This window comes from Sylvia atricapilla, chromosome 3 (genome assembly GCF_009819655.1).
Source record: "Sylvia atricapilla isolate bSylAtr1 chromosome 3, bSylAtr1.pri, whole genome shotgun sequence".
Lineage (NCBI taxonomy): Eukaryota > Metazoa > Chordata > Aves > Passeriformes > Sylviidae > Sylvia > Sylvia atricapilla.
In genome coordinates, this window is record NC_089142.1 from 84,038,582 (window position 1) to 84,051,598 (window position 13,017).

The 13,017-nt window shown below is 42.3% G+C and overlaps 1 protein-coding gene across 1 annotated transcript; it reads right to left on the bottom strand.

Moving 5' to 3' along the window:
* Positions 1-1,144: 1,144 nt before the first annotated feature.
* On the bottom strand, positions 1,145-1,732 carry SAYSD1 (SAYSVFN motif domain containing 1). The gene is made up of 2 exons (XM_066316024.1): positions 1,562-1,732; positions 1,145-1,477 (listed from the first exon to the last, which is right to left on the bottom strand). Exons 1-2 carry the CDS (start codon positions 1,718-1,720, stop codon positions 1,187-1,189), a joined length of 450 nt encoding a protein of 149 aa, XP_066172121.1. The 5' UTR covers positions 1,721-1,732; the 3' UTR covers positions 1,145-1,186.
* Between the last annotated feature and the right edge of the window lie 11,285 nt (positions 1,733-13,017).

The following is a 13,017-nucleotide window of genomic DNA, read 5'->3' on the forward strand; positions in this document are numbered from 1 at the left end:
AATAATGACAACTCTGGGGTGTTTTTACTGGAGGATGACAGAATATGTGCACATGACAAATTTTTTTGTCTTTAAATAGCAGGACTTGGAATTGATACAACAGCCCAAGATAGAAACTGTGAGAGTGCTGTAGAGAGATACTGTGAGATGCTCGGCAGTGTTAACATCTTACATGTCCTTTAATCTATTACTCTCTTCCAAATCTAGTTAAATTCAAAGCACCGCTTTGTTTCTACAACTAACTATGAAACTTGGGTTGAGTCAAGCCTTAACACTGTGTTTAACTGTTAAATTAGAAAAGACATAATGGAACAGGATTTGAAAGACCAATTTGTGACTTTCCTTCTCAACTCTGTCCTCAGAGACACAAGTTCTAGTAGGTGCTCTTCAAAATGATGACTTAAATGAAGCATAAAATGGTTATGGTTTAATAAGACCTTTAAGATCATCAAATCCAACTGTCTGTATAGCATCACCACCACGTTCAACACTAAACCATGTTCTCCACACACGTGTTTTTTACATGCTTTGAGCAGTGGTGACTACCACTTTGCTGAGCAGGTCTGACTCAATGCAATCAATATCCATATTAAAAACCGAGCAGTGGTTGATAAAAATACACCTGCCAGGAATAAAGTATTTTTTGGCTTACAATTATGAAAACTGTAATGTGAAGCAAAAAGGGAATTATAATCTCATGTTTGTGTTGGACAAAAGACCACTGCAAAACAAAGTAGCACCCTCTTTTACGTATATGGCTATTGCTTCATGTCGTTTCTTTGGAATTAGGTTTCCAGACGGTGCAGGAGAGAGCAGCAGCGGGCCCTTCTACAGCAGCTGTCGTCCAACGCCAGCCTTTGTCACCTGTGGCAAAGCTCTCGGGAGCTGAAAGCCTCCAGCTGACACGCTGGCAGCCGCCGCCGTGACAAGGCCGTGCCTCTCGGGGCCGCTCCACAGCGGCCGGAACAGCTGCCCGGCCCCAGGAAACGAGACCAGAGCGCAGGCTTTGCTACGGCTTTATTCGGGACCGGCCGGCGCCGGGGCACACGGGGCAGCAGTAAGGCTCGGGCGGCTTTTTGCATAGGAACAACCCCCATTTCATCGCCCCGGCCCTTCCTCGGGGCGGCGGCAGCGGGGCCGGCGGCTCTCCCGGCGCAGCGCAGCGCGGTGCCCGCCTCGCCGGGCGCTACCTGCCCGCGGCGGGGCCGTAGTGCAGCTCCCGCTCCAGCTGCTCGGCCGTCAGCGTCCCGGCGATGGCGGCGCAGCCGGGGTTGAAGACGGAGTAGGCGCTGAGCTCGCCGGGCCGCCGCTCGGCGGGGCCGCGGGTGCCGGCGTACATCCAGTAGAGCAGGGAGAGGACGAAGTAGGGCAGCCCGAGCTCCAGCTCCGCGAACAGCGCCAGCAGTACGGCCCACAGCAGCACCTTCAGCAGCAGCGGGCGCGCCCACACCGGAGCCGCCGCCGCGCCGGGACGGACCTGCGGAGGCGGCGGGGAGACGCGGCGTCAGGCACCGGCCGGCCGCCGCGCCCCCCGCCCCGCCCCGCCCGCCTCGGTGCTCACCTGAGCGCCGCCGCCCGGGCCCGCCGCGGCTGCCCGCGGGTCCTCGGCGGCCTCCGGAGCCGCGGCCTTTCCCGGCGCCTCGGCGGGGCGCGGAACGGCGGCAGCGCTGCCGCGGGCGGCGCGGAACTGGGCGAGGCGCCGCTCCACGGCCGCCGCCATGGCCCAGCCGCGCCTGCGCCAGCGCCCGTGACGGGCCGGGGAGGAGGCGGGGCCGCGGGGCCGCCGGACGGGCCGCGGGAGGGTGGTCGGCCCCTCCTCGGCGTCCGGGATGGGCAACAGAGCCGGCGGGTTGTCTGGAGAAGAGCTGTACTTCACCAGAGGCCCCTCGCGTTTTGTTTTCACACAGTTATTATATTGGAAAAGGCGTCTGAATTATAGTCCACGCTTGACCAAACACCAAATCAAATAGATCATGGCGCTAGATGCCGTGTCCAGTCATTTCTTGAACACCTCTAGAGATGGTGATTCCGCCACCTCCCTGGACAGGCCATTTCAGTGTCTAATCGGACCTTTTGTGAAGAAATTCCGCCTACTATCCAACACGAACCTCATCTGGCGCAGCCTGGGCCTGCGTCTTCTTGTTCTGTCGCTGGTTGCCTGGGAGAAGAGGCCGACCTTTACCTGGCTATGTCCACCCCAAGGCCACCTCTTCTCTGGGCTAAAAACAACCTCCAGTGTTGTGACTAGTGTTGGCACCAAAAAGAAGCAGGAATGGGGAGAATAAAGCATGGAGTGCCAGAGCCTGGGGAGGGGGAAGGAGGTGTTTGGAGCCAGGCTGAGCAGCGCCATTTGCGTTGGGCCTCGGAGTGGAGGTTTCAGCAGAGCGCTGAGCGGCTGGGCAGGACACAAGCAGCAGCAGGAGAGCATTGCACTGGGCTTGGCCATCCACCATGTGGTGCCAGGAGCCAGGGCTCACCCTGTGCCATCCTCTGCTGGCCCCGGAGAAAAGCCTGTGGTGGGCTCCCTCCAACATAGGGCCACGGGCATTGCCAGCATCCATCCCACACTCTCTTAAAATCAAATGATAACACTGGGAAAACCAGCTCTATCACATCCTGTTTCAGCTCTCAGCACTGCCAAGAAATAAAGGTTTATTTACAGAATCTGTCTCTTAGCCTCGGGAGTAAAATATCCATCACTCTCCGGCAGTAATAGTCAGCAATGAGCCATCATTTCATCCTGCAGTGCTTCTTTCCAGTTACTTATAGCCTTCTCAGAAGTGACCTTTGGGGCTGAATGTCTCATGCATGTGTCAGCTCAGAAGTGAATATGAGAAGTCTAATAAAAATCAAATTGGGTGTTCTTAAGTTATCTTAATGTGGAAAAAATTGTGTTTTTTCCCAGCTAAATCATTTTTCAAATGCCTATTTTATGCTTGGTTACAAAATGACTTTCTTTTAACCTTCCGACTTTGCAGAGAGTGCCGCAATGAATAAATTTTTTCTCTTTATTTGTGGAAATTTGATTTTGAAATAACAGTCAAAAATGTTTTAGGATAGCTTGCACAGGACATTATCTTGCTTTTTTCTTCTTCTTCTTGTTCTACTGTTCATGGAAACAGTTCCTTGTTCTGTAGACTTCATTAGTCAAGCTAATAGTTTGGTGTGAATAATATATAAAATTCCATCTTTGCAAGCTGCACCCAGTGGTTCCTATGCTGTCAGATTCTACTCAAGATTTACCAGGTTTAGTATGTGTTTGCTATTATGCATCCAAGTAGCTATTTTATGGCTATTTTATAGGGCTACCTATATTGCCATGTGTTGTTAGGAAACACAGAAGAATGCCATGAATCATGCCTTTGAAGCTTAAGAGCACTCCAGTAACTTCATCTCTAAATTAGTGTTACACTGCAGATAAATACGTAAACAAATTTGTATCCATAAAGTCTTGAATTGCTTCAATATATCCTATTTTAAACAAACAGCTTAATTGTATAGACATTTCATTTTGTTTGTTTGTTTAACAAACCATATGAACAATTTGTTCCCTATTCCAGTGCCTACAGAAGTTCTTGGCAGTTCACCAAGCTTAATCTTTGGATCGTCAGCCTGTGGTTAGAAGGGCAGAGGGGACATGGAGAAGCTGAAGAACACTTCTGTGGGACTTGAATCACTTCATGCCTTCTTCTACTTATGAGAAAAACAAGTTGACTACAGTGGGTTTGTAGGTGTGAGACTATGAGTCAAGTATTTCTCCCTTTGTGCCACAGCCAATGGTGAATCAAAAATATTGGGTGCTACTGATAGATCTCTAAAGCTGCATTCTTTGTAAAGGAAATTCTGGAACTGCTCATCAGCTTCTAGGAGGCAGCATTAAGATCACTTTAAAAACTTGGGGTTTTTTATATTTGTTTCATACTAAATCACAACACAAAGCAGTTTACATGTGTGTTTCTCTCTGCCAAGAAGAGAACCTTTGTTCTTTATAAATTTCCACTTCAGCAATTTTGAAGCCTTTTCCTCTATCCCAGCAATCAACTTTTTGTTATATTTTAGTATTTATGACAGAGAAGAATCACTACATTCTGTTCTCAGCCAAGTATCATCAGCTTAAGGAACTGTGGTTCCAAGCCATTAGGAACTTTGTCTATGGCACTCTATCAGCAAGTGAACTAAAGGAGGGGAAAGAATTGACAGAACAAGAAAGCTGGCTAAGCCATGCCCAAAGAACAGTTGATTTTACACTTTTGGGGTGGTGACTGCAGAGTTTTTGCTAATTAACATTCAAATGTATTCACTCTTTCATGCCCCTTAAGGAAGAAAGAGAAATGAAAACTAATTAGATGAAGTATTTTTACATGACAGTTGGCATCAGAACTAATTGTGGCAAAATTAGTGGCAAACCAACCCAGCTGTTAACCCAAGTGTTGATAGCAACATTCAGATCCTGTGGCACCCTTTGCATGTGCCACATCAGCAGTCTGTCACCAGGTCTTGGTGTCAGCCACCTCCTTGCTCAATAGTACAGGCTCAGGGCCTTGCCCAGTTGTTTGGAGTGTTGTTGCTTGCTTCCTACAGCTGCAGATACCTGTTTGTGTATGCCAGCTTCTTCAGATATCAACAGCAATCAAGTCACATTAATTATCTTGATGAATTAATCTAATTCATTGCCAGGAGCTCTCTCCTTCATGAGATAAGCGTTCACACTCACATTGACTTGCTAAGTGCCATAAATGCAGACAGAAGGGCAACCCATTATTAATATAATGACCTAGCTTAATTAGTTCAATGGAGCTGAGGGAGCATTAACTCTAGTTGTTGAGGTCTTGCAGAACATGTATAAAATAGATTGAAGTGCACAGATTCATATTTGTGTAATTCCATAGAGAGCTTTCTGCATATCCATTTACTAATCAGTTCTAAACTACAGAGAAGAACTGCTTCCTTTGTAAAAAATGGTCATTAATTTTCCTTCCTAAAATAGCAGCATCAGGGTGCTTTGCCATTAGACATAAAGAAATTTCTTCTGTCTTTTTATAGAACTCGTTTAGCTTCTCAATTGCAAATTTTCATGTCTGTGTGGTTTTGAAATGTGTGCATTTGTATATTCAGCAGTGCATGCTAAAGAGTTCTGAGACACTAGCGCTTATGTTCCTGCTTTATATGCTGAAGTGCTTTATATTCAAACATATTTAATATTGGACAAAGCAGAGTTATTAATATTTCTGTCACAAGTCTGAAATGTTCCTCATCATTTAATAAGAAACTTCCATTTGAGGGAAAAAAGAGGGAAAAAAAATCCCTCACTAGTTAAATGTCAGCAGTAGATGTCAGATATTTAGTGAAATCATTGCAACAGAAAGGAGAGATGAGCTATTTTACAGCCTTTGGAAGATAATGAGCACTCTAGGTGGGATAATTTTGCCATGTTCATAGCTTTGATCTGATTCCAAAGTCAGAGTTTTGAAAACTGTTTTGAAATTTCAATTTGGAATACTATCGTTTGTTTTTTTATCATATAGCTAGAGTGGGAAAAAAGGCATTTGCCACTTGATATTCCTCATAATTTAAGTGAAAAAAACCCCTGTTTTGTCACCCCTGTCTGCCAGCATAGTGCTGGGTTTAATCAGTCTCCTCTTCGCAAATCCTTTTTTGAAAAAAAAAAAAAAAGAAAAGGTAACTTAATTATCAAAGTACTTTTGTGCAGTTGGAAATACAGCTCTTTGGGCTTGGTGTGAATATTTTTTTACTAGGTTTGTATAGCACTTGAACACAACAGCACTTACATCTACCTAGATGCTGTAATAGCATTTCCCTAGACAGGAAAAATGACATGAAAAGAATTTCAGACTACATCTTAAAACCAATTGTAGATCTGAGTTCTGGTTCAACATCTATTTTCTTTAATCCACTGCAGTTTAAAATGCAGAAAATTCTATGCAGAAAAGGGTAGAAGGTGAATTAAGAGTGAGAAGACAGAAGTGAGCTACATTACCCCCTTACACACATACACAGTCTTCAGAAGCCTTTCCTTGAGCATGCACTGAAGACTTTAATACTCACATTGGCTGCCAGTTTATCTAAACAAATTTATCTTTATAATTGCAAAGAAAACACAGGAATCTAACTGGGTACAACCAGTGTAAAAAGGGCAATAGTAGTTCAGAACTATTTTGTAATCAGAGTCTCTTCCTTTTTAAGTTAAATTTAATGAGGTGTAATTCACAGAGAGTATTTTTCATGCCAGTATTTGTTCTAATAAATTGAATAAAGATCTGGAAGAAAAACCTATATGAAACAAAGTACAAAGAGAAGAAAGATGTAAGAAAGTCTTGAATCTACAAAGGAGTTGCAGAAATATAGCCTTTGCTAACTGCAGAAAGCTATTAAAAGGTAACTTGGCCTATTGGAACAGATTAATAAATCTTTGATTTAAACACACTGCCAGCCCTGACTTGCAAAAAAAATCACAAGTTCAGTACTCCAGAATCCAAGACATAATGCCTTCCTCTGGCATCCTCGAAAAGTGGAAAATCCTTAGTCTTCCACTAGTTGCCACTTTGTCTTAACTTACTTTCCTGGCTTGGGTCTGACTGTGAGACCTGAAGAAATATGTACCAAGCACCATTTCAAGCAGAGACTCGGCAACAGCCTCCTCTCATTAGAGACTGAGATACAATATGGTGAGTGTCAAGCCCAGTGGGTGGGACTAGAGGAATACAGGGAGGAGATAAGAACAGGGAAACTCATGAGAATAGCAAAGGTCAGGCTGGAGACACTCCTGTGGTCTGAAAGAAACAGAGACATCAAACCAGATCTTCAGTTTTCCTGAAATGATGGGACCCTGTGGGGTTAAAAGCTGACCCCTCTGAAGTCAGTGAGGACTTTGCCAGGACTGTACTGGGGTTGGGATTAAATTCCTGATTGGCCAAACTGAGCTCATACCTTGCTATCTGCTTGATGAGACCTGTGGGCCTCATACAAAAGATCTTCTTGTTACTTCCCTTAAAAATAAACTGATGCAACAACAAAACCTTTGCAACTATTTTTTTTTTAACCATGACAAGCCTAGCCAACTTATTCTTATTGTTATACTGTAAGCATGCCTCATAAATCTTGTACCTTATGCATTCTAAAATAACATAAATTGCATGAGGAGAACAATTAATACCTATGCAATATTAACTTCTTATATATTAGATTGTAAATGGAATCTGGAATGGGGCTGTCTCTGAATTTATGGCAAATAAAGCTCAGAACTGGGCCTGGCTGTTCCATCACAGTAAGAAATGTGTTCATCCTGCCTCTGGTAGGTTTAGAAACCATAAACCATGTTTTGGCATTTTTGTGCTGACCCAGAGGGACACTCAGCATTGCAGCAAGTTCAGCATGTAACCTCCTGCCTGGGTTCCCTCTGCAGTCAAACTTGATGAGAGTTTCAGTATTTCTTTCCACTTTGGCCTCATAGGCCATGATTAGGGCAATGAAACTAGGAAATGAAGGAGGAAAAAACCCCAAGAAAATCATGCTTTGCATGCAGTTGCTAAGTAGAAATTTCAGATGGCACAAAAGACTTGAGGACTGTTTCTAGATAATTTATTTATTTCAGAGGGCAGGAAAGGATTGCAGTATGTTCTTTTGTCAGCTCTTCCAAAGGATAACTAAGTGGCTTTCATAGGCAGGAGAACATTGCAAACATTTAACAATATTATCCTATGATTTCTGTTTGAGTAGTCCAGTAATGACAACAGTATGCCAGCAGGTAAGACATGAATTCATGAGAGAGAAATATTTACAGATTAAAAGGTCTAACCTTTATGTTTCTAAATTAAATATAAACAGACAGCAGAAAAAAAATTCCACAGTTTTGTACAATCAAAGTATAAAACTTGCAGGAGAGCCTTCACATTTTGAAGTTGAATTCTGGCCTTAAATCCATATCAGTTGTATATTTTCTTCCTCTATTCGTGGTCTCTAATTCCCTTCTGGAAAAATTCCACTGAATTTCAAAATTTACAAGGTCGTACAGTTTTTTAAAGATTCTTTAGAATAGCAACTTGGGGGGCAAGAGAGCTGCGGATTCACGTGACACCATGAACCTAAGGAGAAATTACAGCACCCTCTGCTGTCATTTTAGATGATTACCTTAAAGATTTCTCTGTTAATCTCACTGCTTTTATATTTCCTGGGAAAAATCTGACAGAATCTTTGGTTCATATATTTTATTTCATTTTAGGAGGACTGTGAGTGCCTTGTGCTTTATTTCTATTTTGTTGTTTTGCAAATGACTGTTATATTCTTCAATTCAGAGTAATTTGTCCTTTGGGATCTAAAAGGAACTGAAATTTTAAATCTATGACTTATCCTTATGTGAGATAAGATGCACCTTTCAAACTATACCTTGTCTTTCAATAAACATGGTTTTTTTATCACATGCACACTGAATTTCAACATATATTTTCTAAAACCCACTCTCTGATTGATGAGCCAAAAAGCCCAGCAGGTTTAATCTTCGCTTATTTAATTCATACAGCTGACACTGGGGAGCTGCACAATTGAAATCACATTTCTCTTTTCCCGCTGCAGAAACAGGTGATTCTGACACTGAGCTCCCAAGGATGTAGCTGTGGATGGACTACAGAGATCTGAAGGGATTTATTTCCGTGATGAGGGACTGAGGTAAAATTTGAATTATATTAAATGAATATACGCTCCCTCTCTCTCTAATTCCGACTTCCCTTCTGTGATAGACATATGGTTTTGGTTCCAAGTTAAATAAGTTCTATAATGAATGTAAAATCGCAGGAACTTTATTTTTGTACTTATGGAAGACTTATTTGCTGTAGACTTTATCTGATAGTTGTTTTTAATTCCTTCACATTCATAAAGAGAGTGAAATATATTTGATTTATAATATTGTGATTTACACAAAAACATGTGTGTCTCCAGCCTGTGGGATACTGAAGATGGAGCTCTGGGCAAATTCCAAGAAAATCCTTTACTTTAAAACTACATGTGAGATATTAAGACAAAACCTGATCAAGTTTTCCTTTATATGTAAGGTCGGTTTCATAAAATGGACTTCGGAGTTCAGTTTCAGGTTTTCCAGCTGCTGCTTCTTCTTTCCAGAGGAAATTTAGTAAATATTCTGGTTTGTTTGTTTGGTTGGTTGGTTGGTTTTAATGCTCACCATCAACATTTTAAATTGAAGTGCTAGCAAAGATTCTTCTGTATTCATTAAAAGAAACTGTTCTGCTGGCCATGGTTTTAAAGCATTGGGTATTAGTACTCATTTTTGTTCTTGAATAGAAGTGATTTTCAGGAGAGAAATATGATGCAAATACAAATAATGTACATGAAATACTAAGATATTGTTTGGGAGAACAAACACATAATTATCCCAGCATTACTTTTGCTTCGTGTAATTTCCCATATTTTTTAGCATGCAGTAAACCAACAAAACCAATGGGGAATCAACAGGACAGAACCGACCAGGTTCTCATTAGGCATCAGCTGGTACATAAAAATCACTAGTACTGCATATGCATGCATTAACAACTCTCTGGCCCAGGAGTCCTCATGGAAGGAACAGGCCCGATGCTAAGTCCCATATGCTTGGCTCAGTTCAGTGTCTGTGTCTATTTCTGGGAAAAATCCTAGGAGATTGGCCAGAATGGCCTCTGCACTGAAGTATTTGCTGTGTGTATACCTGTAGGCTTTACAGCCAAAGGAACCTGTGCCCTGTCTCCAGACCTATCACAATCTGGCACTGTTTTTAGTTGCCATATTGCCATCTCAGCCTCACCTCACAAGTGAGTTGATTCCTCTTCCCGTTGTCCTCTGTTTTCTTGTTCTCCAGTCTTGGCTGACGGAAGAAAAACGAAATCTCTGGGCACAGCCTTCGTCCTCGCCTCCCTTCCTCAGTGTTCAGCCGGGCCATAAGGCTTCCAAGGCCACTTCCACCTGGCAGTGCTTAGGTCCTGTATTATAAGTGTGCCTGTTAATGCAGGGTCAGGACCCTGGAAGAGCAAATCGAATTCAGGGGATATTTCTTACGCCGTTCTCCGCGTTCTTTCTCTGTTCTGACGTCCAGCTCCGCAGGAGTCTGTGTTCTCACGCCGCTTCATGCCCACTAGGTGGTAGCAAAAAGGCATTGTTGGGAGCGGAGGGTTGCGGGGCTGCTCCATCCTTCTCCCGGGAATCTGCAGGGCAGAGCTGAAATCAGACTGCTGCTGCTGGGCAGGTGGGGGAAAACCCTGAAGGCCTTCAGTTGTACAGATCCGAAACTACGACCTTGCTAAAGGGTAAATCCTTCTCGAACTTTAGGAAGATGTAAGGAAGGCAAGTTGCTTTGTTGAAACCACAAAATGGGTAGTAGGGAGTTCTTGGGGATTTTCTCCTCGAAAGCAGCTCCAGAACCTGCAAAGGAACGTTCCTGTGCATTGCTGTCCCCCCGACACGTTGTCAAATGTCTGGAGGTTTCCATGTTCAGCTCATTCTGTCAGGAGAAGCTACTTATAGTAAAGGCATCCTAGGGAAAGTGCCAGAGCTCAAAGAGGGCAGCAAGATAAAGGCAGTTCATGTTGTGCTGGTGACATTATTCCTTCATTTAAAAATACCTACATTTAATAAATTAACTGAGCTGTTTGTTGGCATGAAAATTCAGCTACAAGCTTGAAGACCCAAACATGGATCTCCTTCTGGTCCACATCTCTAACATGTCTAGCACTAAAACTTAGTAAAAAAATATGAAACTTCTGATCTCATGGTTTTCCTTTTCTATATGGGGATAAACTCAGTATTTTTTAAATCAAAAATGAGATTATTTTGGGTAAAAAAAAAAAAAAAAAAAAAAAAAAAAAAAAAAAAAAAAAAGAAAAGAAAAAAATGCCTTAAAATAATTGGAGCATTTACATGGGAAAGGAAAGAAAACAAACAAAGAAAAAAAAATCTCATTCAAATCATAGTTCTGCTTGATTCAAAGCAAGCCTTGATTTCAATGGGTAGCTTTGGTAGAGACTGGGGTCTCTATGTGAGATCTACTGGGCCACCTCAAGGGATACAGTGATGCAGTCTGTGCCTACCCAGCCTCTGCCTCTTTGCAGGTCTCTCTCAGCATGTTAATCAAAATTACCACACTACAGGAAACATCTTCTGCTGAAACATTGTTGCAATATATTTGGCTAACAAAAAAGCGCATCTTTTTTATTTGGAAAATTGCTCCAGGAACTCCTGACCATCTTTGTCCAATGGAGCAGGAGGGCCATGATTTGAGAACAAAAACAACCAGCTCAGCAAACTGCCTGACCTCTCGTGCACATACAACTTACCAGTTGCTGAAGCCTAATAAAGAGTGGCAGAATTACTGTGGAGTCATTTGGTACCAGACAAGCAGCACTGGGAAGGATGCAGTTTGCTTCTCTTCTCCAGCTCCTCACCTTTTAAGCTGCAACAGTTCAGATTTCTTTGGAGAAATCCTCACCAGAGTGCAATTTAGTTGAGTTCTTATTGTTTTGCATGAGAAAAACAGAGCAAGGAAAGAAAAACAAACAAGCAAACAAACAGAACAAATCCAGTAACTATTAAAAGAGAAATGGTTCAAGAGCAAAAATTTAGAAAATGTACCCCATCAAACAGGATCACTTATATTAGCTTTTCATTCCTGCATTCCTGCAGGTTTGCTTCAGAGGCAAAGTAATCAATAATTTGTGCATTTTCATCATCTTAACAACATCCCAGGGAAAATAATTTCACAGGGATAAACTGTTCAGCAATTTCTGTGGTATACTAACCACAAGCAAGCCTTTCCTGAATGTCAGACCTTTACTTCTGCTCTCCTTTTTGTCACTATTTTTTTAAAGCAGTATTGAAAACAAAACAAAATAACAAAACAAAAGCCCTGCTTTATTTGACCATTACTTAACTTCATATCCTTTTCACAAGACAAGTTACCCTGGAACCCAATCCCTGTGGCATTTCCATTTCCTCATATAAATTGTTATTTGTCACAGTTCCTGCATTTAAGTTATAACCCTATCGTGCTCCATTTTTAGATTTTACTGTAAAAAGAATGATTTAAATCAAGGTGAATACATTTCTGTTACTGTAGTGGACTTCACAAAGGCTTTTCCTGATGTCAGATCTTCTCTAGGCTCTTGACAAATACCATCGCTTTTGTAGATGATTTTTCCCACTAACAGGATATGTAACCTTTCACCTCTAAGATGCTGTTTTGAATCCTGCCCTTCTCAATTGCCAAACAAGTGTCAAAGAGCAGCAATTTAGACTGCAAGACTTGAAGAATCTTGATCCAATTTCTAGGGAAAAGATGTTCAGACAGCATAGAAGTCTCTTTCTTCTGAGCTTGGCCTTGCTCACTGAAGAGTTAATAATCAGAAACTAAAGTTAGACCAGCTCAGTTATGAAATAAAGTGGACATTCTCAGTAAATCATGCAATTAAGTATCTTACAGATTTAGCAGACTTCAGGGTCAGAGAGAGGGTATCCAGAGAGCAGAAGCTTGTGCTATACATGGAAGTTTAATGCCTCTGCTTTGCCTCCACCATCAAGGGTCTGGTGACTGCAGCATCCCCAGCACACCTAATAACTGTTGGGTGTTTACCAGTGCTTTCCCAAAAACAGGGGTTGTGTACATGCAGAAAAAACACAGGCTTCCTTTTTGCATGCCTGAACCATACCTAACCCATGGTTAAACAGAGTATGCTGTTACCATGTTCTTCACAGATGATGGTCCAGGAGAGGCAGTAGTAATAAACCCTCTTGCCCTGTGCAATTTCATTAACCTTTCTCATTTTGTGCCTATGAGCTTTGCAATCACAAATGTAACCTTATTTTCTGCCATCAGATGCATGAGTTAATCATGCACAGATTTATTTATCAATATAATATCACCTTGTTTATTTGAACCCCAGAGATTTGGGGTAAACAGAGAGCCTGAATAAATGGGGATGCTGGGGCTGAGCATAAAGTTCAGCATTTTCTGAGCACTCTGTG

Coding starts and splice junctions, on each gene's coding strand:
- SAYSD1 (XM_066316024.1), bottom strand. CDS start 1,720: ATGGCGGCGGCCGTGGAGCGGCGCCTCGCCCAGTTCCGCGCCGCCCGC. Junction 1,478..1,561: donor GCCCGGGCGGCGGCGCTCAG/GTGAGCACCGAG, acceptor CCGCCTCCGCAG/GTCCGTCCCGGCGCGGCGGC.